The sequence below is a fragment of the Rhinolophus sinicus genome, chromosome 12 (genome assembly GCF_057876585.1).
Source record: "Rhinolophus sinicus isolate RSI-liver-muscle chromosome 12, RSI-T2T, whole genome shotgun sequence".
In the NCBI taxonomy this organism is placed as follows: domain Eukaryota; kingdom Metazoa; phylum Chordata; class Mammalia; order Chiroptera; family Rhinolophidae; genus Rhinolophus; species Rhinolophus sinicus.
The window spans coordinates 55,028,780-55,053,979 of NC_142512.1; the positions used below are offsets into that span (position 1 = coordinate 55,028,780).

At 50.5% G+C, this 25,200-nt stretch overlaps 1 protein-coding gene across 4 annotated transcripts in view; it reads right to left on the reverse strand.

Annotated features, from left to right (window-relative positions):
* USP36 (ubiquitin specific peptidase 36) overlaps window positions 1-25,197 on the reverse strand; it is a 35,025-nt gene extending 9,828 nt beyond the window's left edge. Inside the window, exons 1-13 of one of the 4 annotated variants that reach the window (XM_019735675.3) lie at window positions 25,059-25,197; window positions 22,693-22,857; window positions 21,005-21,266; window positions 20,214-20,438; window positions 13,751-13,861; window positions 12,761-12,863; window positions 7,224-7,291; window positions 6,618-6,688; window positions 5,974-6,056; window positions 4,896-5,007; window positions 2,885-3,025; window positions 2,192-2,292; window positions 1,310-1,448 (exon numbers count right to left, since the gene is read on the reverse strand). In XM_019735675.3, the coding sequence (XP_019591234.3) occupies window positions 1,310-1,448; window positions 2,192-2,292; window positions 2,885-3,025; window positions 4,896-5,007; window positions 5,974-6,056; window positions 6,618-6,688; window positions 7,224-7,291; window positions 12,761-12,863; window positions 13,751-13,861; window positions 20,214-20,438; window positions 21,005-21,257 (1,407 nt within the window). In that variant the 5' untranslated portion in view covers window positions 21,258-21,266; window positions 22,693-22,857; window positions 25,059-25,197. Of the gene's footprint in view, window positions 1-1,309; window positions 1,449-2,191; window positions 2,293-2,884; window positions 3,026-4,895; window positions 5,008-5,973; window positions 6,057-6,617; window positions 6,689-7,223; window positions 7,292-12,760; window positions 12,864-13,750; window positions 13,862-20,213; window positions 20,439-21,004; window positions 21,267-22,692; window positions 22,858-22,956; window positions 23,126-24,428; window positions 24,616-25,058 lie in introns of those variants that run through there. The other 3 variants (XM_074320061.2, XM_088802432.1, XM_088802433.1) reach the window with 3 other exon arrangements.
* Between the last annotated feature and the right edge of the window lie 3 nt (window positions 25,198-25,200).

Sequence of the window (25,200 nt, forward strand, 5' to 3'; positions counted from 1 at the left end):
TCACTTCTATTTTCTTGTTTTTTTCTTTTTCTCTTATGTTTTAAAATAATTTCTTTAATATTCTTTCCAAAGAGACCACATCGTCCCACTGCACTGCAAAATCTTTTCAATTGTTGAGCACTTAAGTATATGGAACTTAAACAATGTTGTTTAAAATAAAATGACTTGTGCATCTGCAGTGTATTTGCAGTTATTTTTGTAATGAAAACGTGCGCGGAAGGTGAAGCGGCCTGTGGCGGATGGCCAGGGTCCTCTCTGGGCCGTGCCCACCTGCAGGCAGGACACTGACCGCAGTGTCCCTCTGAGCAGACCTGAGGCTCTGACTGCCCTGGTCTAGGCCACAGTGACAGTCACCTTTGCACTGAGGTCAGACTTTTCACTGCTACACCGATTCCAATGTTCCTACTTCAGCTTGTTTCTCAATGTTAGAAGGGAAATACAGATTTGCGTAAATGACTCCTGCAGACTGTGAAGGGCCCGGGAGCCTGTGTTTGGATTTGATCTTCAACTGAGGGAAAAGGGTCACAGAAGCAGTAACAGAGGGGCCAATCTATTTTTGAATTATAAACTGGATTGTAATAAGGAAATTGCTCATTACTTTGTTAGAAAAACTGAGCTCAACTTTTTTAGTAAATTTCAAATACACAAAAATAACGTCAAGGATATTTCCTAACTGTTAATATTTTACATTTTATATATAAATATAAATACTTATCTATTTATAATATAAATATATATACATTCACACACACACACACACACACACACACACACACAGTTCTTTTTCTAACCAGCTGAGTGAATTTTAGACGTGATATCCTCTTACCCCGACATATATCCACGTGCGTTCCTAAGAATAAGAATGTTCTCTTAACATAACCACAGTATAATGATCAAAACCAGAAAATTAACATTGGTATAAACTACTCACATTTTCAGTATTACAATGTGAGGGAGAAAATATTTTTCCCTGAGGCCCAAGGCCAAGAGTCTCAGTGACTGTCACTGCACTTCTGCGCGGTAGCTGGTCTGTGACAGGGACACACTGTGACTTATAGTCTTGATTCGTGGGGTCAGGTTTTCCCATCACTGTCCCTGCTTCCTGCCCACTAATGTCAGCTTCCTGCCCACTAATGTCAGCTGATGACCAAGTTACGAAAGAACATGGAACAAAATCGGACAAGCTGTCCACACTCTCCCACCATCGGGCCGAGTTCCCCAGCATGAAGAGATCTGGGGGCTCCAGGGTCCCCTGAAGGCCCAGGCAGGAAGGTCTGCCCAGTAAACACTGATCCTTTTAAAGAAGTACCTTTCCAGTCAGCGGGGACGAAAGAGTCCCGTTGCTCATATTCTTCCTGATGTGGTCTGGAGCCACACTGGAGCGGCCAGACAGGGAGGGGACTGTCCTGGAGATGGAGCCCTCAGGACTCTTCTTGGAGCCTGGAATTCTGTCAAAGGAAGAAGAGATATGGGGGTGTGGGGGGGAATTCTCTTACTAAAGCTACAAATGCGTTACAGAACCTGAGTGTAAGAAGGAGCCAGAATAAATTCAAGTCAAGGTTGTGATTCCATTAAAAAACATTAAAAGGGAGAAACACAGAGAGAACCTTGACTGCCCTAAGGCGTTTCTCTGAAATCTCGCTTTGCCCTTAAAACCCGCGTGAAGTTGTTATGCAGCCTCGCACAGCTGCTCAAACAAGCAGAGCAAACTGCAGTCAGAGTCCTGCCAGTGTTGGATTCTCAGTTGGTAAGAAAGCCACAGAGACCCCTCAACCACTTCATTCAGTGCAACGTACAGGAAGCAGCCTGCAGTGTCCACGCTCAGGGACAACCAGGCAGCAGAAGGCCAGTCGGCTGCAGCCTCCACCCCGACAACCTACTTCACCGCCCACCACAATCTCTTTGCCCACAGAACCAATACATCTCATTTGGGACAATAAAATCATAGGTGACTTTCCCATTTACATCCAGTCACCTGGATGTGGGGCAGACCCTGCTGGAGGCTGTCCCTGGCTTTTCCTCGGCAGTCAGGTGGACATGGTCTAAGAGGGCCCGTCCTAGTCCACTGCTGTGACTGGTAGAGGGACAGCTGCTCGGTCCCCATGGCCAATTCCCAGTTACTTTCACACAGGGGGTCAGGGAGGCCCACATGTGCGGGGGGAGGGGAGGATTCGCGGGCACAGGGAGTTACCGCAGGTAGAAGAGCACGTAGGCCTGCTGGTTCAGAACCACCTTGACGTTGCTGGGATGGACCAAGGAATCATTCATCTGATACCACTGTCCGTTGCTTGCCTGAAGCAGCACAGGGTGTGGTGGAAAACAAAACAAAGGCCAAACATTCCATAATCCTTACTTTTTAAAAAAAGGGAATAAGAAAGCTGCGGTTACTTGCCACACATGTCCAAGCGCTGATGGACTGTCAATGATTTTATACTAAAATGCCTGATGTTTGTCCAACTCTGAACGTGACCCTACAGTGCGCTCTGAGTTCCCGTCCCGGCCTCCCTCATTCCTCCCTGGTGCCCCAACAGACACGAGTTTTCCCTTCTGAAGGATATTTCAGCAGCTCTGATCAGCATGGGGTCTCCCACCAGCACTCGGCCTCCCCGAGACGTCTCCAGGGCTCTAAGGCCAGGGCCCAGGAAACAGCCCCTCCCATATTTCAGCACAAGAATACTCAGATCCCAGGACGGCTTTTAGAGACATCTCTGCCCTCCACACACAGAAGCAACAACAGGAGCGGAATGCCACTACAGCCCAACGCCACTTTGCACAGAATAAACATGCTGCAGAGGCCACACTGGACTTGCACCAACCCGCACGGCACACCTGCCCCCAGCAGACCAAACACACCCTGCCACCTAACGCAGCTGATGTCACTGACCTTCACGTAGCAGTAATAGTGCCCGGCGTGGCAGCTGTACCCCGAGTGCACCAGGACAGCGTACAGCCCGTAGGTGACAGGCTCGCCACTGCTCTGTGACATATACGGACGGATGTTCAGGAATTCCGGATAGCCTACATCCTGGTGGAAAAGCCAAAAGGCAATGAAAATTCGTCACTGAGAGCGAGGGCCAATTCGCCCCCTCCATCCTCACTACAGAAAAGCAAAAGTCCGCTGGCCTTCGACAGTTCAGGGCAACTGGTCACGCAGCCACGCTGTGGCAGAGGCTCCCTCGGTCGCTGATTGAAACACAAGAGGCAGAGCAGTGCGTCTCTTCTAGGTGAGGCTCTACGAATAACTATTTTATTGTCCCCTGAGTGATGTGTGTCTGTTCTTGTCTCTGCCAAGCATCCAAGTCACTGTCTCACTACCTGTGTTCCAAGTGTCAGACGAGCAGTGTGACTTCTTTTCGTCCCCGCCACTCTAAGGAACAGGGCAGGGGAGAACGGGAAGACAAGTCGGGTTGGGGTCCTCAGAAAAAAAGGGGTTGACGCCACACGGCCAATTGCTAGAGAAAGTCACATTTCAATGGAGTGAATCAGAACAAAGGTCATGCCAAACTCACAGGAAAATATTTTCAGAAATCATCGTTGCTGGGACCATAGGAGCTATAACATACCTGCTTTTCTGCCTACACACACTCAGACTTCTATCATTAATAAAGTATAACTTACGGGGTGTGAAACGTATAGCTCTTAGGTGTCCAGTTTACTGAGCTTTGACAAGTGTGCACTGACTGTCACCTGTATTCCGACCAAGACACAGACGTCAACCAGAAAATCCCCTCGTGTCCCTGCAAGTTCCCCACCTTGAATATTCACTGTTCTGACGTCTATCACCATTGACTATTCTGCCCGTTCTGGAGTTTCCTACAAGAATCACATGCTTGGGACTTCCTGTGATATTTACCTACATATCTTTGTCCTTCTCCTGACAAACTCAAAATCTCAAAATCCAATATACACAACAGGCTCAGGAGCCTCAATGCAATCATGCTAGATATGGGGCCAAAATCAAACAGACCAGTGATTCTCAAACAGGGTTCCAACGGGAAACTAGTTCCAGGAGACGGTGAGGTGTTTGAAACACGAGCTCGCTCCTCAGGGAAGACACACCATGACCTCATTCACCAGTGACGGTTTCCCACTGACCACTTCCCAGTGCCTTGCGTGGCATGCGCAATGTAAGCACATAGCTAATGAGTAAAAGGAATGACGAAAGACTCCCCAGACAACTAAGCTTAGAAAATCCTTCATAATAGTTTCCCTTCTGGGAGATTCAAAATGCAACCTAGCGCCCCAAGGCTCTGAGAAGGCCTGCAATGAAAAGAACTGGTTAACCAGCTTGGCATTTCCTAAACTCTGTTGAGCACAGAACATTTTCTTCCACAGCACAGTATTAACGCTCTGCAGTGCACCAGTTTGGGAAATGCTGGTCTAAGTAGGCCGCCTACCACCGCCAGTGAGGAAACTGAGGCTCAGACATGCACCTTGCTCCAAACGACATGACAAGGCTCTGACAACTGAGAACAGGTCTCCAGACTTTTATGAAACAAGACATCTTCTATTAAAATGCCATTGTGCAAAAAGTAAATTTTTACTCCACATTCCACAAAAAGCCACCGCATATAACTGTCTCCGTTTTAGATACAAAACAGGACACGGGGACCAGGGCTGCACAGTGCAGTCTCTGTCACACTTGCTCTTCAGGAGACCTTGACCTTCCATGCGAGGACCACGCCAAGCACAGGCAGAGGGTGGGGAAACCCTAGTAAGACAGTGGTGCTTGGACTTGACTGTGCAGAACAATCACCCAGGGATTTCACAGAAATGCAGATTCCTGGGCCTTGCATTCCAGAGATTTGAATTCACTGGCTCTGGGGCAGGGCCTGGAATCTGTATTTTAAAGCGCCACCAGCCCTGCAGGCTGGGACACTGAGGTGAGCGCTCACCTTGGTGATCTTCCCCCCGCTGAAGTTGGCAAATCGCTTGAGGGAGAGGGTTAGGACGTTGGAGGTTCTGTGGATGGTGAAGCGCTTGCTGGCCGGAACCTTCTTCTTGCATCTGAGGAAGGGGAGTGGGAGAGGTGTCAGCTCATGCTCTGAGCAGGTTAACAACGGTATCACAGCAGGGTTTTCCGAAATGGCATTTGGGCCTCCTGTGTCCCTAACAATCAGATCGACACCACTGCAGCAAAGAAAAGCTATTGCAGCGAAACTCAGACTAGAGAAAAGCAACTAGTAGACTAACGAAGATGCATGAAAAGTAACTCTGGGATAACACCAGAAGAAGAAAGGAGAGCAGATGTGGCCAAGTGATAGACGGGCAGGCAGGAAATGACTGGGTGGAGCCAGTGGACACGGAACCCAAGGGGAAGGGGACAGAAGACAGTAGACAGCTCCCAGAGCTAAGGGGACACAGTCACAGCGGGGAAGGCAGTGTTCTGGTCCAGAATGACAAACCTGAGAAGCATAATTATAGAAAGTATTCTTCACAGCTTTTTAACGACCTACATATAAAGTAACACACCCTGTACAACCCTTAAAAGAACAGGGTCAGCTCTACATCTGCAGAAATGGCAAAATGCTGACGAAAACTTAAGAAACGGAAGCCATAGTACACGGTCATCTGAGAGGCAAGACAGCAGACTGGCTGGAGCACAGCCTCTGCAGCAGACGGCTGCGTCCAGCCACTCATTGCTCTGTGCCTCGGTTTTCTCATCCTGTGAAATGGGGATAATTCCAGTACCTTCTTCACAAGTGAATACCTGGGAAGCACTGAGAACAGCAACTGGCACACAGTAAATGCTGAGTAGGTTTCAGCTATAAAAGCCACGGGTGGCATTCATTTGAGTTGTTTAGATGTTTCTGGCTTTAAGACATATATATGGTACTCGAGAAATGTGAACAGGGTCGCCTCTGAGGGAGGGGGAGGGACGAGGGACGAGGCACAGCAGCATCAGATCAGGTCACTTATGCTACGTCTTTCTGGATGCCCTAGTCTTCTTGCCACGAGCAAAATGAAACTTACTTAGCACACATATAGGCGTTCTCTCCACTCAGGACATCTGGTTTCACAAAAAGTTCCAGAGCGCGCACAATATTTGCAGCTTGCTGAGAAGGACAAAAATGGGGAAGAGAATAAACAGCAGAAGAAAAAGGCTGACTCGAGAAATGCCAAATGTAAGGTGCTTTTCAGGCTGAGGCAGCAAATCACAAAACTTGATTTGCACAAAAACTGGCCAACTAGCTGCCACCTTCTGGGACTCAAGACACATTGCAAAGGAATGGGGAACCCAGCCGCCCCCCCTTCTCTGTTGATGAGGAATCTCAGACCTGGGAGGCTTACCATGGGAGTCAGCCCTGGTTTTCAGGGCTGCAGCTTGGGTCTGCTCTAAGCCCCAGGCTAAGAGGACCTCACCGGGGCTGCAGGCACAGTGGGCAGTCACTGTCCTACCTCAGGATACAAAACTGCATTTTGTCCTTATTTTACCCCTGAAAGGACTGTGCGTAGGAAAAAGGCTAGAAAGGAACAGGCAGAAATGACGGTTCCTACTTTAAGGATTCTAAGTCTTTTTCTCCTTATCTATTTGGATGACATGGCCTGTGGGTTTCTGGGGCTTGGGGTTTTTCACCCTGTTCTGCCTGTATGAATGCATACGACGAGGTCTGTACCCGGATCTCCAGCGCCACGTCCAGGTAGGGGTCGTAGGTGTCCGAGACGCTCTTGCATACCAAGCACTTCACTGCAACAGGACAGAGAGGCAGTGGGATGGGGGCAGGTGCCTGGCACACCCGCCCAGGGCCCACGTCCTAGAACGGGGAGGGGCGCTCTTGGCACACCAGCCGCGAGAACCCCAGCATCGGTAGACAGCGTTCATGACAACCTGAGTTCACAAGGAGCAGCGTGTCAAACCCAATGTGCCCAGAGACTGGAGAGACCGGACGCCTTTCGTGACCGACCCTGGCCTCCGCAGGCACTCACGGCCCAGCTGAAGGGTAGTGGCCACATCTGAGGAACTAAGGGACTCAGAGGAAAAGGAATGCCATCCTCGCTCTACACGTGCCTGACACTTTGCTCCAAGCTTCCTCCCAGGAGCCGTGTACCCATCATGCAAAGCACAGGGCAAGGGTGCGTCTCAGAGACGAGGCTCAAGGCCTCTGGCGCTGCCCAGGTCTGCCTGCCAGGAAAGAGCCCCAGCCTGGGTGCCCGTTCTTATCGTTTCCCTGTTAATCTCCTAATTCTTGACAAGAAGAGGCAGAGAAAACGTCTCCACTTACCACGTGACCTGAGATAGCCTCCAAAAATTTGATGGACCAAAGTGGTAGCCTGTGTTTGACGATCCAACCTGGAAAGGAGGCCACAGCCTCAAATGAATGACAGGAGACAGCAAAGCAGCACCGCCAACCCCCCCAGGGCCCCCCCATTTCTTTACCCACGCAGTGTGACGAAGGGACACTCCCACACACCACCCCGCGTCTGACTCAGCCAGCAAAGCCTGGTGGTCTCTCCACACCGCTCTGATCCCCACGGGCCCTCTCCCCACAACAGCCCCCTCAAGTCTTCATGACCCCCTTCTGTCCCTCTCAGCAGGCGATCTCGCCCCCCACTTCACAGAAAATACAAAGCCTAAGAAATGTACTTGTGCGCTCACCCAGTCTCCGGTCTTCTTGGAGCCCACCCACCTCAGCCCTGCACGGCCACCGCTCAGTCTCAACTGGCTCTTCTCTGGTGAAAAGTGGGGGAGGAGGGGCCAGCAGGACAAAAAGCCCAGTGTCCTTGCCGCAGCGCAGCAGTGGAAATGGGCATGGGCTCGGGGTCAGACAACCCTGCATGCAAACCGCCGGCCCGTTTCCTGAGACCTGCTGGCCTGGGCCTCGGCTGCCTCTGCCTGTCCCACAGGGCGGCTCAGAGCACACGGCACGGCGCCTAGACACCGAGGCTATTCACGCAATGAAGATTCTGGAAACACCCCACATCTGGCCTCTGCGCCTGGTTTTCATGTGCAACCCACTGAATCTGGCTGACTCACTCCTCAGTCCCCAAGACACCACGACACAAAACCGGTCGAACTTTCAGTCTTCTCACGGACACCACAGCACTGGACCGTGCAGCCACGCCCCTGGGACAAGCTTCCCTCTCCGCCCAGCACACTCTCCTGCTCCCGCATCTCTCCAGGTGCTTCTCCTGACTCTCCCCACACGTGGCCACCTGGAGGACCCCACACGCATGGCCTCTCGCCACCTGCAGAGCGTGTGATGGCACGGTACCCTCATCTCCGCCTCTCGTCCAGTCTATGTGACTATTTACGGCTGGGATGCCCAGACTCTGGTCATTGAGGAAAACAACACCAAAACATGTGGGGGACCAACACAAGAGTCACCAAATTTTTATTTTGCAAAGTTAGGAAATGAAAAATGAATGGCCACTAGCCACTATCACCACCATTCAGCAAACGAAGGAACACTTAACTCACCAAACTAGCAAGGACATAACCTCCCAGGAAACTGCAAACTCCAGGGTACCTGAATGTGATGGCAGCTGCTGAGACCTAGGGGACGCCCCCCCCGGCCCCCCAGCCATCCAAACCAGCTGTAACAAAAACAAAGAGAACCGCACAGAACCCACTTTCAGGATGGTCTGAAACAGAGAAAGCTCAAACTTTAAATCACCTGGAAGTAGGAAAACAAAGCCAGATTCCAGCAAGCTACTGCAAATACTCCCACCCCAACCCTCAGTGGAGATCAAGGGCAATCCAGAAAAAACCGAGTGAGGGAGAGACCAGGGGAACCAGAGGCGGTCCAAGAGTCTCATGAAACCCCCACCAGAATGTGGAAGCCACGAAGTGTGAGGCCCGTGGGTGGCGCCAGGTACCAGGACCCCACTGGGGAGGCAGCCCCCAAAAGGCAGTGATTCTTGGCAGGAAGGCAAAGGCAGGCAGGCCCCTCAGGGGACGAGGTCGTGAAGGGCAAGAGAAGCAAAAGGGAAACTTAGGGGCCTGAAAAACAATGAAAACACCCACACGATCCAGTGCACTGCACTTCACTGGGCTGGCAGAGGGGGGCGCCCGGGCTAAGAGCCGGGCAAGCCACCAAATCCAGGAGACAAACGAAAACAGCCTGAACCTTTGCAAAGACGCTTTCAGTAGAAAACAGTCAACAAGAACGAAGCCCCTCATCTGATGAAAATTAGCCCCTGGAAAATGAGCATAAAGTAGGAGAAGAGAGCAACACAAAACTCCAAGCTGGGTTACAGATCCTCAAACGAGTGTTTGGGGATATAAAAACCACCTTGAGTAAGAAATTTTAAAACTGAAAATTAAAAAAAGAGAAAAAAAAAGGAGGAAGGTAACTGAACTCGGGAAAAGACTTGGGGGAAAAACACACACAATTGCATCAGAAATGAAGGCTGCATTATAAGGTGCACAACCGAGCAGACATTCAGACAAAAAACGCAGGGCATGACACGGCGGGAAGCCACGGGAGGAGGGCAGCAAACCCGACAGCTGTCGGACGGAAAGCAGCTGAAATGAACACAGCTAAGAAGTAGGGACTCGGAAAAGTAAAACATCATAAACAACTTATAAAACTAACATGCAAGAAAAATTTCCAGACGTTAACATAAAAGGCCTTTACCACAAAGAAACAAGACTAACACCATGGGGCGGCCGGATGGCTCAGCTGGTTAGAGCGCAAGCTCTCAACAAGTTGCCAGTTCAATTCCCGTTGGGACGATGGGCTGTGACCCCGACAAATGAAGACTGAAAACGGCGACTGGACTTGGAGCTGAGCTGCGCCCTCCACAACTAGATTGAAGGACAATGACTTGGAGCTGATGGGCCCTGGAGAAACACACTGTCCCCCAATATTCCCCAATAAAATTTAAAAAAAAGACTAATACCAATCTGTGCTCCTGAGATGAGTCCCTTTCAGTGGGGACTGTCACCAAGGCAAGATCATTTTCCCTGGCAACTGAGGACGAATCCAGTAAGTTTCACTAAGGAAACACCACATTTGGTAGCATGTCACACTGATTGGCAATGTCTGCCTGATTTATTGCTGCGGATTTTCAAACATATTTAGATCACAGCAGATCCCAAAGTGCTTGCAGTTGACAGCTGATTGTTACACTAGTAGGAACACTTTTCTAAGCCCCAGACTCACCCTCTGCCATTGGTCAAGTCTCTATTATCTGGAAAACTACCCTGAAGTCCTCTAAGCAGAAAGGTCAAATACTAATTCATCACAAGGCCGGAAGAGTGTACAACCTCAGGCTTCCAAACCTGGCAGCCCCCAGTCCATGGCAGCCTGGGGGCTAAGCCTGAAGGAAAGGTGGAAACAAACATGGGAGGAGAATAGACAAATCTTGTTATGTTCCCATAAAATAAGAAATAGTGCAACCAAGATTTAATGGCGGGGAGGGGGGAGGCGGCAAATGACACCATTAAAAACTGACAAACCGAATCAAGGTTCAGAAAAGAGAACCAAGGGCACAGGAAAGGGCGCAGGTACAGAGCAGTCAGTGGAACAAAACTGCAGGTGTTTCTAAATGTCAAACGAAAGCTTAAAACAAACAAGCAACATCAGATACAGAAGGAAACGCAGCCAGTATGCTGTGTAATAATTATGAAACAGAAAAATATGGGAGGGTCAAGACCGAACGTCAGTCACAACGATTAAGGTGAAGGGGCTGAACTTATCTATAAAAAAGCAGATTTTCAATTTGGCTCACAAAACAAGATGAGGCCTTAGGCACGCCTAAAGCAAAGGCTTCAGGACCGAGACGGGCCAGTGGAATGTCAGCACACAGGGCCAGGGCTGTGGTCCTGATGGGCGGCACAGTAAAGTCGAGCCCCAAAGCCTCAGATGTGACAAAGGACACTCGGTCATCTCAATAGAGTCGTGAGGGTTGTGAATACAAAGCAACAGCTGCAGGAGATGCAAGGAGACAGACACAGGCCGTCGTCGGTACGGAGACCAGGAGAGGAAAGTAAGCACGGATACAGACGGCAAAACCCACCATCAATGGCACACAGCATACAGACGCACGTGGAGCCCACCCCTGACAGCTGAGCCCACGCCCTCAAGTGCACAGCGAATGTTCACAAATACGTTGGGAATTCCACGAAGCAGAAATATTACAAACACGCTGTTCACAGTCGAACTGAAAATCATTAAAAAAAAAAAAAAATCAAAGAAACCAAAAGGCCCCTCCCTCCACGTGCACATGAAATTCAGTGCGTTCCTCTGCGGAAGGCTGACCACGTGAGCCATTCCCACTTCCTCGCGTTTCACTACAGACCAGGAAAAGCGTTTTCACGGCAGGTGTTCAGCAAGCGTCCTGCCTCACCTGGCCTCTCACGCCCTCATCCTGCCCTCAGTGCCTGCCCGCTTCTGCTCCCTGAATGAATGGCTCCCCACCACCTACCCGTGCCCAGGCCACAGACCTGGACTTCTCCCCACCCACAACCCCAGGCCCCAGACTTAGACATTCTCCCCACCCCCTCCCCCCGAATTCTCCTGCCTCCAGAGTCTGGCTAATCAGCCTGGCACGGGGTCAGGCTCAGTTACTGTCCTAAGAGCTCCCTGGTGACTCCACCCTGGGACCAGGGCTGGGAACCACCTGCATTGCAGGGAGGTGACACCTCACACCACCTGCCTCGGCAGGCCTCGCCCAGCCCGGCCACATTCCCTGCCATCTAAGCCTCAGGTCACTCCTCCAGGCCTCCTGCGGGTGACCCCGGTGGAATGCTCCTGGGAGTGGTGTCCCTCCACTACAGCACTTAGTACGGTGACAGCAGAGGCACCAACTAGATGTCAACCCCGATTACACTGAGCTCCTCAAACTCAAGGACCATGTCTCTACCCTCACACAGGAGGCCGACCGCAAGGAACTCAACTGATCAGTTACTGCAAGGACAGCACGTGGGCAGGACAGCGCGTGGCAGGGCAGACGCAGGATGTGCCTGGCAGGAGGGAGGCCTGTGTCCCTTCAGGGACAGGGGAGGACACGTGGCCAAGGCAGAGATCTCAGCCCAGCCAGGGAGGGGTGTGCAAGGAACCCCTGGAAACTTTCTCAGGGCTTATTTATATAAGAATCTCATCACTGAAACCAAGTTTCTCATCATTGTTGCTGCAACTCAACAAACTTTCCTGAAGGACATTCCAGGTTCGCATCCTAAGTTGTGAGTCGGGGATTCAGCTCTATTCTGAGCTTAGGCAACAGCCACGAAATGGGGGGATTAGCTGCCTATTTCCTTCTGTCTGAACCCACAAATGCAGGAATGATACAAAAGGCTTCCTGACAGTAACTATTTCACAAAAGGGAACACTCAGCATAAAGTTGTCCCTGTGTCACAACGCCAAATTTGAAATTAAGAAACAATAACTGGGCAGAGTGAAATCTCAAAAATTATAAACTCCTACCCTCAAATTTTCCTGTGTGCTTTCAAGTTCTTTCATCTTTACATTACAATTCCTACTGCCCCATCCTCTGTATCAAAATAATGCGTGACTTTTAAAAGACAGGAACCCTTTTAAAAGCAAAGGCCCTCAAAGAGATTGGCTAAAGCCTCCCCTCCCCACCCCCCACGAGTCGCAGGAATCGCATGTGGGCACCGGCTGCTCCCGCCACACCTGCCTGGGCGACGGGAAGGCACCAGCACAGGCATTTCCCAGGAAGCAAGTGTAACCCCTTATCTGAGCGTCAGCGGGTCAAGGACCCAGAAGCAAACATCTTGAGAGGAAAGTCGGGGAGTGGGGGGAGGCAGAGGGCTGGCCCCCTCCAGTGTGAAAAGGGAGGGCAGTGGAGCCCCTACTTCGCACAGCCGTTCAAGCAGGCCTTCTGCATGGCGTCAATGGTGTACCGCAGAAACTCGTGTGCGTCCTCCTGGTTCCCAAAGCGGAAATGCCGGGCGATCTCTACAGAGGGAAGAAAGAGGTGTCAGACTGGGAGGGGGAGCTCCTGCCTCTCTCCACACCACCCATGGCCGCTTGTCACCAGCCCCCAGCTGGCCCCGGGGTTCACAGCAAACCTCTGCAAAGTGGCCAGTGAGGGAACAAGAGCTCAACGTGAACTTTCTGTGTCCCACGTACAACTCCTCACGGTAGTGCTTTCCTCAGTAAGAGCCGAGGATTCAGACCAGGGGTGTCCAAACTTTTTTCAACATTTTTCACCAAGCGCCATATGCAGTAAAATATACCAACAGCCGGGCCACTCACTCGAGGTGAAGTACGTATTGCCTCACCTGGTTTATTTAAGTAAACTAAATATATTTTTGGAATTTGCTGCAGGCCAATTAACAGTGGATTGTGGGCCGCAGCTTTCACACCCCTGGTTTAAACCCTCGGAACGGCAAGCACTCAGAATACGAAGTCCGCTGAGGACCTAATTTCCGGGGCCAGCACAGAACACAGACGACTGTAACCACGTCACAGCGCTGTCCACGTAGGTTTCACCCCCGACGGTCCCGGTTCTTCCGCCAAGGAGAGGGGAGCTCTGACTGACAGCATGTGGCCTGGCACACTTCCCCCACCGTCTCGTCTCCCAGCTCTCATTCATGTCACCTGCCTGCCTGCGACAACCTGCCGCCCAGCCTGGCCCAAACCCGCCCATTCTTCACAACGGTCACCCCTCCCGGCACAAGCCCTCCCCAGCCCCCGGCCCACAGCAGTCTCAAAACCAAATTATTGCCACGTGGAACCTCGGGGCTCCCGAGACACCATCCCTGACTCGTCTTCTTCCCCCACCAATGGCCCGGCACCCGCTACAGGGGGTAGTAGGGCCTGTGTAAGGAGCACACTCGTACTTTTCAGATCCCGGATGAAGGACACGGGCTTGATGGCGTTGCCGCTGTTGGCGAAGGCCTGGACGATGTGGTTCTGCATGACGCACAACATGCAGAAGCTTCCCTGGTGACCTGCGGACAGGGACGAGGCGGGGCTGTGAAGGACGAGCGTCCGACAGACTGTCCCACCCGCCCACTCCCACCGAACACAGGAACCTGACAGCGCGGCCCAGCCAGCGCCCTGACCCCGCATCCGGCTCAGTGACCTCTCAGAAGTATTTCCTGTGCTGGAGGGCACCCGGGGTTACCCATCCCCGACTGTAAGCCTAACAGTCACCCCACTACCTAGGTTAACGTGGTGACCTGGGCGAGATCCTTCTCGTAACTTTAATACTACTTACTTATGGAAACAATAAGTGCTTTTCCAAGTGAAGTTTAGGAAAGCGTGTCTCTGATTTCTAAGCTGCAGCCCACCACGGTCAGTAGGCTAGAAGGTTTAGGGTTTCCTGGCACCTCCTCAGTTTGCTTCTCAAGCGTGGGTACCTCTGCTCCACTGCTCCCAGGAGACGCCTCGTGTGCTGTTTCAGGGGTTGTGAAGACCCCATGGCCACACATCCGGCCGGGGGGCCAACAGTCCTATGCACGTGGGGGACCAGTGTGCAGCCAGCCCTGCCCGTGGGGTGCGCAGGCCGCATGCGCCAACGCGTGCTCTGTGAGACCGTCTGGACCTGCTCAGGCTTTAGGCCAGAGAGTGGAAGGCTTCACGTGTGTAAAATGATGAGATACTTTAAACACAAAGACAAGTGCGAAGACTCCACCCGAACCCCATTTGAGGCGCTTCCAGGTGAAGCACTGGTGTGCTGGCTGCAGCCCCTCCAAACCCATTCTCCCCGGTTCTTCAGGAGAGGGATCACTGAGGTCGCTCATCACTGCTCCCATAATGTCCTTGGGTACTAATACAGGTGTGCACCCACAGACAGGAAACGGGCTGCAGCTGCGCGTTGGGGCTTCCTGACAGAAACTGTAACAGGCAGCCTGTCCCATTCCACTGCCCACTTTTTAAAATTCATGCCGGACCAAGCGCTAGATGCTTCACTTCCAGGAGCATTTCCCTGAGCGGACAGGGCACAGCTCGTTCACACACGCTCCGCTAACGCACATTCAGCTTTCCTTTTCTGCTGCCACAAGCCTGTGTCCTCGTTTATAAGATAAACGTCTGGACCCAAAGGCGAGCACATCTTCAGTGCTGCAAGGTACTGCTCACTCGTATACAGCGTTACCTTTCCAAATACACAGCTCACAACACCAAATTCAACACCGATCAACCTCCCCTTCAGTACCCCCCTTACGCAGTTACTCAGACTGCTGTCAAAGTCAGCGATGAAACAACACGCAGCCTGCTTACCAAACCACACACAAAATGCTAGTAGTTACAGCCAGAAAATAACACGTGCTGACAAAGACGTGGAGAAACTGGAACCCTGTGCGCTGTGGGTAGGAAAGTAAAACGGTGCAGCCGCCATGGAAAACAGTTGACAGATCCTCAAAATATGAAAAACAATTCCCACAGGACCCAGCAATCCCACTTCTGGGGACAGGCCCCAAAAAACTGAGGGCAGGGTCTCAAAGAGGTATCTGGACACCCACATTCATAGCATTATCACAGGGCAAAACTGCAGAAGCAACCCAAGTGTCCATCGACGGATGAATGGAGGAAAAATGTGATTTCGACACAAGATGGAGTATTATTCAGCCTTAAGAAGAAAACAAATTCTGACACGTGTCACAAGGATGAACACCGAGGACATTACGTTAAGTCAGTGACAAAAAGACAAACCCTGTCGAGGCAGGAAGGAGAAGGGAGGTTGCCGGGGCTGGGGCGGGGGGCGTGAGTGTTTGAGGGGGACAGTTTCAGTTTGGGGAGACCGAGGGTCCTGGACGCGACAGTGTGACTGTGCCTAATGCCACTGTCCACCTAAGAATGGTAAGTTTTAGGTGATATGTATTTACCATAACACATAAAGAAGTCTTAAACATATGCTAGTAGTGACACAAAAACTCTCCTTGGAGGGACACCAACAATCCGTCCGTCAGGTTGCCTTTACATGAAGGGGAGTTTCTATTTTTCATTTTAGAGTTTTCTTGACTCTTCTACACACATCCATTTATTACTTTTATTTTAAAAATGACAATAATGGTGGAGAGGGCTCAAATTTAGGCAAAAAAACAAACAAACAAAAACCCTAATGTTATTTAAGGTAGCTTTAACATAAACCTTAACAAATGCCAAACAAAGAGTCCCATTTTCAAGATCTAACTCATAAAAGGTGTGTGGAAATTAAGTCTCTAATCGTTACGTAAAATGCTGCCGACTGGTAGCCTGAAAACGGTCACCCTGAAATAGGGCAAGTAACCACTTCAGCCAGAAGTACTTGAAATTGGGTTTTCCAAACCCCTGGCAACATGCAAGGTAAGTGGCACATGGACAGACATGAGGTAAAAGCCATGATTTCTGGGACACGGTGAACGAAACTGGGGAAGTGTCGTCTAGGGTAGGGTTTACCCTCCCGGACACTGTCTGGTCTTATCTGTCGCGAGATGCCGGTGCCGCAGGAGCTGTGCTCAGCGCTCCACGCACAGCAGGCCCTGTCACGTCCAGGGGGTGCTCTCGGCGTCCCTGAGAATCCTCACACAGCCATTCAAGGCAGAGAGGAGCCAGCCTGTGCCCACTGAGGTCTCTGAATAGTTTTACTCTAAAAAAGCTCCAAAGTTAAGGTCTATTAACATTTCGGAGGGAGGCAGAGTGCCACAGCTCCTTCCCCGAGGACAGAGGTATCCTCGGGAAGAACGGCCCTTCCCCCAGGAAGAGGGGCTGATCTGGGCTGCTCCCAACTCACGCACTTGCTCCCAACATACTGCAGCTTCCGTGGGACTGTGACAGATTTACAGATGTCACCGACGTTTAATTAAATCGACCCTCACAAAGCTGCCGAGCAGCTCCCAGATTCCTACAGACACACGAGGGGGAGGCCGGCTCTCCAGGCCAGCACAGCCACGAGGAAAACGGGAGCATGTACGGGGCTGGGAGAGCGGGCTCTTATCGCCAACTTGATGAGACAGAAACAAAGAGAGCCGAGTCAGGTCCTACTAAAAGTCCACCCGGAACAGCCTCAACGTCACCATGGCTACTGGACGTTACAATCAACTTCATCTTAAAAGTCTACACTGTGCCTTGATACCTTTTTTGGCTTTCGCTGCTACAAAGCCATTACAATGACAGGACAGTTAAAATTACTAATTTCCATAGTATGGCCGTCTTTCTTTCTTTCTTTTTTTTAATACCTTAACTGATATCCCTGAACACGTCACACAATCCAACATTTTTATCCTAACAGTGCTGCTCCTATCTCCCTGCCTCTGGTTCTGTCCTGATTTCCTGATTTTCAATTGTTTACCAATTTTTAAAAATCACTGTTTTGTCACATACATGTATACCTAAATACAAAATTGCCTTGTTTTTCAGTTTTAGAAACAGGAATCCATGCTATGTAGTCTCCAGGGACTTTTTCTTCACTTGGACTTTTTTCCTCAAATTCATTCATGCTTCTTGACTGCAGTGCGGTGTAATAGTCCCCCGGCCTGTACCCTACGTCATGTATCCATTCTGTTGATGGGCACTTGAGTTGCTCACAATGTCTCACCGTAGACAGTTTTCTACAGCTTTCCTGGTGTATGCTATCAGAGCTTTTCCGGAGGAGTAGAATTGCTGGGTTACGTCAGACTGTTTTCCACAGTATGGTTAAGTCCTCTGCCGGTCGGTAGGCCCTGAGACTAAGCAAAATGAGGGCGTATAACAAAACCAATTTTGCTGTAGGCTAATTGACGTAAACAAGTTAAGCTCCTAGGGTGTCATCCACACTGTAACGAGAGCACGTGCCTTGAGGGCCTGCTGTGGTCATGCCCATTGGGACCGGGCGCATGCGAGGAGCCTCGGTCATCTTCGCCCTGACACCTGGCCTTCAGACCGGTGTCAGAGGTGTGTGGTCCTCCCCACAGTAGTTTTGGTGGCACTTCCCTGATCACTAGACCTCTAGCGAGACTGAGCATCTCCTCCTGTACTTCTTGGCCACGAGTTTCCCATTCTGTAAAATGCCTCTTCATGGCTTTTATCTCTTTTTAATTCCTTACTGTCAGTCTCCTTGTTGACTTGTATTCCTCACTTCTTCTTGGTACCAATCCTTTGCTTATGTGTCCGGGGTTTCATCTCCCAGCTTGGAGCTCCCCAGTGCCATTCAATTTCGTTTTTCAGGAACAAAAGTTCTTAATGTAGCGGAATGTATCCGTTTTTCCTGTTACGGGTCTGAGTCTCGTTTAAGAAATCTCCCCTCCCAAGGTCACAGAGATAGGGGCCCATTTGTTACAAAAGCATTCATTATGTTTTACTTTTGATACTAAGTTTTCAATCCTTTGTGTGTATGCTATGAAACGGGGATCCATTTTCAATTTTTCCATTTGTAAACCTGAGTTGCTTTTTTTTAAAGTTCTATTTATTTAAAATGGGAGACACGTGTACACGTGAGAAGCTGACATGTAACACCATATTTCCCAATACATGTTTCAGGGCTCTCCATTCTATTCCATTGCTGAGTAGCTCTCTCCCCGACCCAACACTGACATGGTAATCTTCGTAACTTTACAAGGAGACTTTATAGTTGGTAGGCCATCTCTCTTCTAATCTTCAGAAGTGTCTTGGTGATTTTTGGTTTTTGCTTTTCTTTTCCATATAAATTTTAGAATCAGCTGGAGCTACATTAATCTCCACATCAGTGTGGAGAGAACCAACATTTTTATAATACTGAGGACTCTCCTCTGTGACGTCATGCACTTCCAGGTGTAGGCGATCCTGTAACACCCGTCAGTAACGGTTTGGTAAAGTTAGGTCGAGATGCTTTATCGTTTTTGTTGCTATTAACTTTTTTACAATGGCAAAAAGTTGTTCGCTACTCTATTGTTTGGTATAGAGAAATTCAACTAACTTTTTTGTTTATTGATGTGATATATCTAGTCATGTTGCCAATTTTCTAATTTGTCTACAGATTCGTTTGCTTTTCTGTGCAGGAGTACCATTTTCAAATAACAGTGTCATTTCCTCCTCTTTCCCTACGTCACTGCTCTGGGGACCAAGGCATCTTAAACAGAAGTGGTGCTTATGGCCATCCTTATTTCACGTCTTATGTTAAAGGGTATGGTTGCAATATTGCCCTATTTAGAATGCTGTTTTGTAGTTCTGGGTAGATACCCTTTACCAAGATAAGGAAACTCCTTTCTATTGCTACTCTGTTAAGAGTGTACCATAAAAACATTTTTTTGGTCATCTCTTTTCAGGTGACCTTTCTCTCTTAATCTAAGATAGTAAGAGTAATTAAGATAGCAAAACTAGCACTCACTCACATAGCGCTTACTGTGTGCCACGTTCTATTCTCAGCACTTTATAGAATTCATTCAAGCCTCACAACACCATGGGGGAGACGATAGTATTACTTTGCTGATGAGGAATGGGAAACTCTGACAGTCGGTCGGGTGACATTCTCAAGGATCATGGCCATTAGGCGGCAGAACCAGGACACAGACCCAGGGGGCAGCCTCCGGGCACAGCTCTAACTCCCGTCCTTTGCTCCCACTAGAGAGTTTCTGATACTAGAACACCCCGCATCACAGGATGAACACAAGTTGCTCATAGTGTTTAAAAGACGAGTGAACTTGCTAGTGTTTTGTGTAGAGTTTTTCTATCTACAGTCATGAGTAAGATGGGACTGCAATTTCCTTCTCACACGGTGCTTGTTTAACTTTATTATCCAAGCAATAAAAACCTCACAGAATGAGCTAGCGAGTTTTCTCTCTTTTTCTGTTCTCTGGAAGAGCTTGTGAAACACTGGAACCATCCCCTTCTTAAAAGTTTCATTAAAACTCACCCCTAAATCATCTCAGCCTGGTGTTCTCTTCATAGTAAGATTCTGAGGCACTGATGTAATTTCTTTAATAGTTGAAAGTCTATTCAGACTCTCTTCTATTTTCTTCAGTTTTAATAAGTTATATTTTATTTCATCTCTATTTCACCCATTTTAAATGTCTACTTCAGGGCATAAAGTTTCATGGCGCGCATAAAACCCTGTTATAACAACAGGTGTATAAAATAATTGAATATACGCATTTTGGAGGTATCTTTTGAAAACCGTTTTTTCTGTGTAGGTAATTATTTTCAGAAGTTTGGAAACCATTATTCTACCTGAGTGATTCGCTTTCAGGCCTGTCCTGCAGCGGGCCAAATTCAAATCCAGGTTTTATCAGTTCCTGTGCCATGAACTTCACTCCCAAATTTGGTCCAGGCTGAGAATGGTGGTGCCACGAGCACACGAGACTGTCTCATTAGGAGGCCACGGTTCCCGTGACACAGAGCCCACCCCTGCTGCGAACTCGCACTCACAGTTACGAGAATGCTCCTTGGAGAGCAGGTAGTTGGCCAGAGGCGGTGTGTAGGTCAAGCACTGTATGGTGGAGTTTAGGAAGCACGTGTTGCCCAGGTTGTGGAGTCCGGCTCCAACACGGTAAACCCGCTCCCACTTCAGAGACAGCCGCTCCATGGGGAAGAGCACTTTCTGTGGGGCGGGAACACCATCCCCGCCGCCGCTGTCATACACATGCTCGCTGCCTGAGAGAGAAAGGGACAGGGAGGGAGGGGGTGACAGTAAGTCTATGCAGAGGTAAGCCACAGAATGAAACTGCTGACCCGTAAACTTAGCATGCACGTGCTCAGAACACGGCACCGAGGGGCAACCGGCGCTCCCACTTACTAGAAGTTCCCAGAAAGCCCAGGAGCAAACCCAGTCACCCCACAGACCTTCCAGACTGCTCAGGACCACATTCAAGGTCCCCTCTCTGGATGAGAGGACGGGACGCACACAGCGCGGCTGGAGGAGCCAGGTGCTCTGCTCTGCAGCCCACCCCATTTCTCTTTTTTGTTTCCAAGCCCTGCTTTGGATCCTATTAAACTCACACAAGTTCTGAGAAAATCTAAGGACACACATCTCTTTCTGACCAGCCCTGTAGCATTACTTCGTATCGCTACTCGGACAACTAAATCCATGGACCTCGTACAAAATTCCCAACTCTCTGACCACATGCTGGTTTTGTTCCTACTCATCAGTCCACGTTTCCTCCATCCACTTGGTCAACACAGAGTGGGGCCCTTTCTGGCAGCACACTGGGCGTCTGTACCCTGTCTCCTGGCCTGCGTTTCATCTCCGCTCCTGTGGCGACTGGCTCCCTCCGTTTTGGGGTTCAACAACACATATTTGCTCTTTAATGACTCCAGCTGATAGGAGAAGCTCTTGCTGGCTGGCTCGAACTCGATCTTCTGCAAAAGGACCTTCTTGGCAGAGGAGGCCAGAAGCTTGCCCAGGTCTCCATCGTCAGCCGAGTCCTTGCGGCCAGGTTTCAGGGCTTCCTTCAACTTATCGACAATTGGCATGGTGCATCACTGTGGGGAGAAGAAGGAACACAGAGCGACGAGTAAGCAAGTCCCAGGAACAAAGCACCTGTTCTCTGAAAATCCCCTCTCTGGTCATTGCGGATACCAGCCACCATAGAAGCTTCTCGGGAGTGGCTACCAACCCTACGAAGGAGGCGTGAAACATGGAGACCTACTAGCAAACACTCGAACATAGGAGAGGCCATGTTTTTCCTCTCAAAAAGACCAGGTGCCGCCACAAACAGCGCCAGACAGACAGCTGCCGCAGCTAAGAGGCCAGGTCACCCCTGCGGCATCCATCTCTTCAGCAAGTGACACGACATTGCGCTTGGTGCAGTTTCCTTCAAAAGGTGACCATGTGGTCCTAATGTCTGCTCAAAACCAGGGAAACACCAATTCTCATAAGACACTCTGGTTACACCCACAAATCCAGGTAATGAAGGTATCAGTAGGGCAAGTTAGGGTATGCATGTCTGTTCAGACCCATATTCTGTCGAAGACCACGGGCCACACAGGAACACGTGAAAGGAGTCTAGTCCAGGCTGAGATGTGCTGCAAGACACATGCTGATTTCCAAGACTTTGTGTGAGAATGTGAAATATCTCAACAACTGCCTGAACTTAAACAAAGTAGGGAAGGGGCGGCTCTGGGCTCCAGAACGCGGCAGGCCTGAGTTGTTCCGCGCTATTAGCTATAAACGCCAGGGACAATCACTGTGACTTCCACAGGTCTCCTAGTCTTTGTGAAACAGGGACAAAAACAGCACACAAGGCGGTTGTGAAAGCAGTGGGGCGACAAGCACTAAGCACTGGCGAGAGCTGATGCTGGAGGACAGGCACGAGATGCGGCTAGAAACTGTAACAAACAGGAAACCCCCATCGCCTCCCATGGCTACAGTTGCATCTGCCGCTTCTTTTCCCCACCCACTGCCTCTCAGCTCAACCATCCCTGCCGAAGTTCAAGGACTATTTGAGTCACAGTTAGAAAAATAAGTTCCTTAAATAGCTCACTCCCATCAGAAAAATGATGAACCCCTCAGGGCCAGTGTCCGGCCTGCCACAGGAAAACCAACCAGTCAGGTACCCCCAAACCTCTGTTACAAGAGAACCAACCAGTCAGGTACCCCCAAGACTCTGCTCTGGTGAAAGGACCACCTCCAGCACCTCTTACTAAACCATTCAGATTTATCATGAAGCATCTAATTCCATATGTGTCAAGTTTCTTTGTCTATAAAAAATATCTGTAAAGAACAGAAAACATAACCCTCTTTTTTTTTTTTTTTTTATGAAAGCAAGCTCAAGTTCTTTGACTTGAGGAAACAAAAGCACCTATCGAGGGGGATGATCTAAGAGTTCTCACCACTGAACACTGCTACTGGGTCACACACAGGTAACCAGCAAGAATGACAAGATGCGCAGACACCTGCGTGGCTTACCTGAGACATCTCAACTTGGGTGCACTGTTGCTGCAGCATGAGGAGAGGTTCTTGGTCCGACTTGGCGAGCGTGGGGTTGGGACCTCACATTCACACGTGTTCCTCGTCTTTGGCCTGTGAAATCACCAGAGTTGCAAGCGTGTCGCCCAGGGTGGGCGTCAGAACCTGTGGGATGAACAGAGCATCCCGTGAGGCAGCTCTCTCTCTTCCCACCATCTCACAGCCCCATGCCCTGGACGCAGAGCAGGAAGGCCAAACACCTACCAGAATGGAACGGTGGGCTTTAAGGCTGAAAGAATATTGCAGGGGCGGATCTAGGGAGAGCTGGGAGGAAAACTGAGCCAACTAGTAGCTACAGATTAGAGCAACAGGCATGGTATGAAAACATGGACATTTGCTCTACAGCTAAACCTTCACGCCAGTTACAAAACCAGTGAACGAAAAGCTCCCCACATTTGCCAGTCAACTCCAGCCTGAACTGCACCTTAAAGAGTAAGAGGTAACAGATAATGATCTCCAACTTTCAGATTTCATGAACCTGTAAAATTCCCAAAAAAAAGAAAAAGAAAAAAATCGAAGGAGCACTAAGAGTTGCCAAATTTTCAGTCTGCTCAACGTGGATTGTTTTTCTTTAATTATTGTCCATAAGCACTACGATTACATAAAGTTGAGGTACTTTAAAACTTTTTACTGTGAAAATGTTCAAACATTCACAATGTGGAGAGAACAGCAGTGAACCGCCTCGTTCCCCTTATTCAGGGTCAATCATTACTAGTGTGCAGGACCAATCCTCCTTTCTCTCCTGTCCCCATGTGACTTGACGGCCAATTTCAGGTATATCATGTCTGAGATCCATAAATAAAAGCTTATCAACACCCAGAAACAAAGAAACACAGAAACCCTCCCTACAGTGTCCCTGTTGTAGGCAAGACTCACGTCACTGTAGGCAGGTGAGGATTTGGTCCTGGATGGACGTGGGCCCACAGGCAAGTGTGTGGGAACTGAGTGGCCGGAGGAAAAACAGAACTCGGGCGAGTTAACCCAAGTTGACACGAGATAAGTAACTTAAAGAACACCCATCCCATAGCCCACTCCTCATGGAGTCAGATCTTCGGCATCATTTTTCCACTTCTGACAGAGAGAGCTCACCCTCTATGTCATCAATTTCACCTGAAATATTAAGCAATAACCTAAAAATGATTTCTCTCTGAAGTGTAGGAACCCCAGGAAAAATTCCTTGTGTCACCAGCAAGCCCTTTGACACACACACTTGATAACTCTCTTCGAAACTGGGGGAGGATGCTCTCTCTGGAGATTCCAGGTTTCTTATGGTCCAGGAAGGGCTCCACTTATCCATGTATTTTCCTACCTCCAGGAGGACTCAGACACAGCTTCCTCCAAACAAACACCTTTCCATTCAGGCACAGTCTCTTTCCCTCCTGTTTCCAGGATGAGCCACACTGAAGACTGACAGGGTCAACCACGTGCTGGGGGGGGAGGGGGAGCCCCAGATGGACAGAGCTGGGTCTCCCCGGGGCACTTTCAGGGCGGGGGCCTCCAGGCTCTTCGGCAGAGCAAGTAGAGAACCCGTCCCCGGCCAAGAGAGCGCAAACCGACCCTCTCCTTGGAGGCCTGACCTCCACCTGCCTTACGGGAAGTCCGCTCCAGGCTGCTACCGCAGCTCCTAAGACCCAGGGGAGACCCCACTGCACCAGAGAAAAGCCACGCGCATTTACGAAACCCACGCCTTGTACCCGTCCACTCGCATCCACCGTGACCACAGTGACCGTGAGGAAGGCTGCGGTCTCCAGGCTGAGCCTTTCCCACGCCGCTCACCAAAAGGAAACAAGCACGAGCTCAGCTCTGCCGCCAAACAGGACGCTCCCTTCCCGATTTGACTTAAGCCATGTCAGAGAGTCTGGACCTGCGTCAAGGATGCTCCCGTGCGTAAGGACGGTGCCTCCCGCGGACACAGGCCCCTGCGCCCTCCCCCGCCCCGGCTCCTGTGGGGCAGCTCCCCGGACCCTCCACCCCCGGTCGGTGCTCCCGGGGTCAGCAGAGCGGACCTAGGACAGCCCGCAGCGCACGCCCGCCGGGCCCCCCGTGGACCCCCAAGCCCCTAGCGGACCGCGCATCTCGGGCCCGCCCCGCGGACCCCCACACCCTTCACGGACCGCACGGCTCCCGGCCCTCCCCGCGGACCCCGGAGCCCTCAGGGCCACGCACTCACGTTTCACCGGGGCGCCCCCGGTGCGCCCGCGTCGGGCCGCACCTTCCCGCGCCCCAGGCCTGGCAGGAACCTCGCCTCGGCCAGACGCGCAGCCTTCCCCCGACCCGCGCGCAGCCCAGCCCCGACTCCTGCCTACCTGGCCCTCGCCCGGCGCGCAGCAGCCCCGCGGCGCTGTAGTCTGCTCGGCCCGGGCCCCGCACACTCACCATCCGGGCCCTCGGCGCCTCACACACGTGTCACGGCGACACTTAAAGACGCCGCGGCCCGCGGCCCGCGCT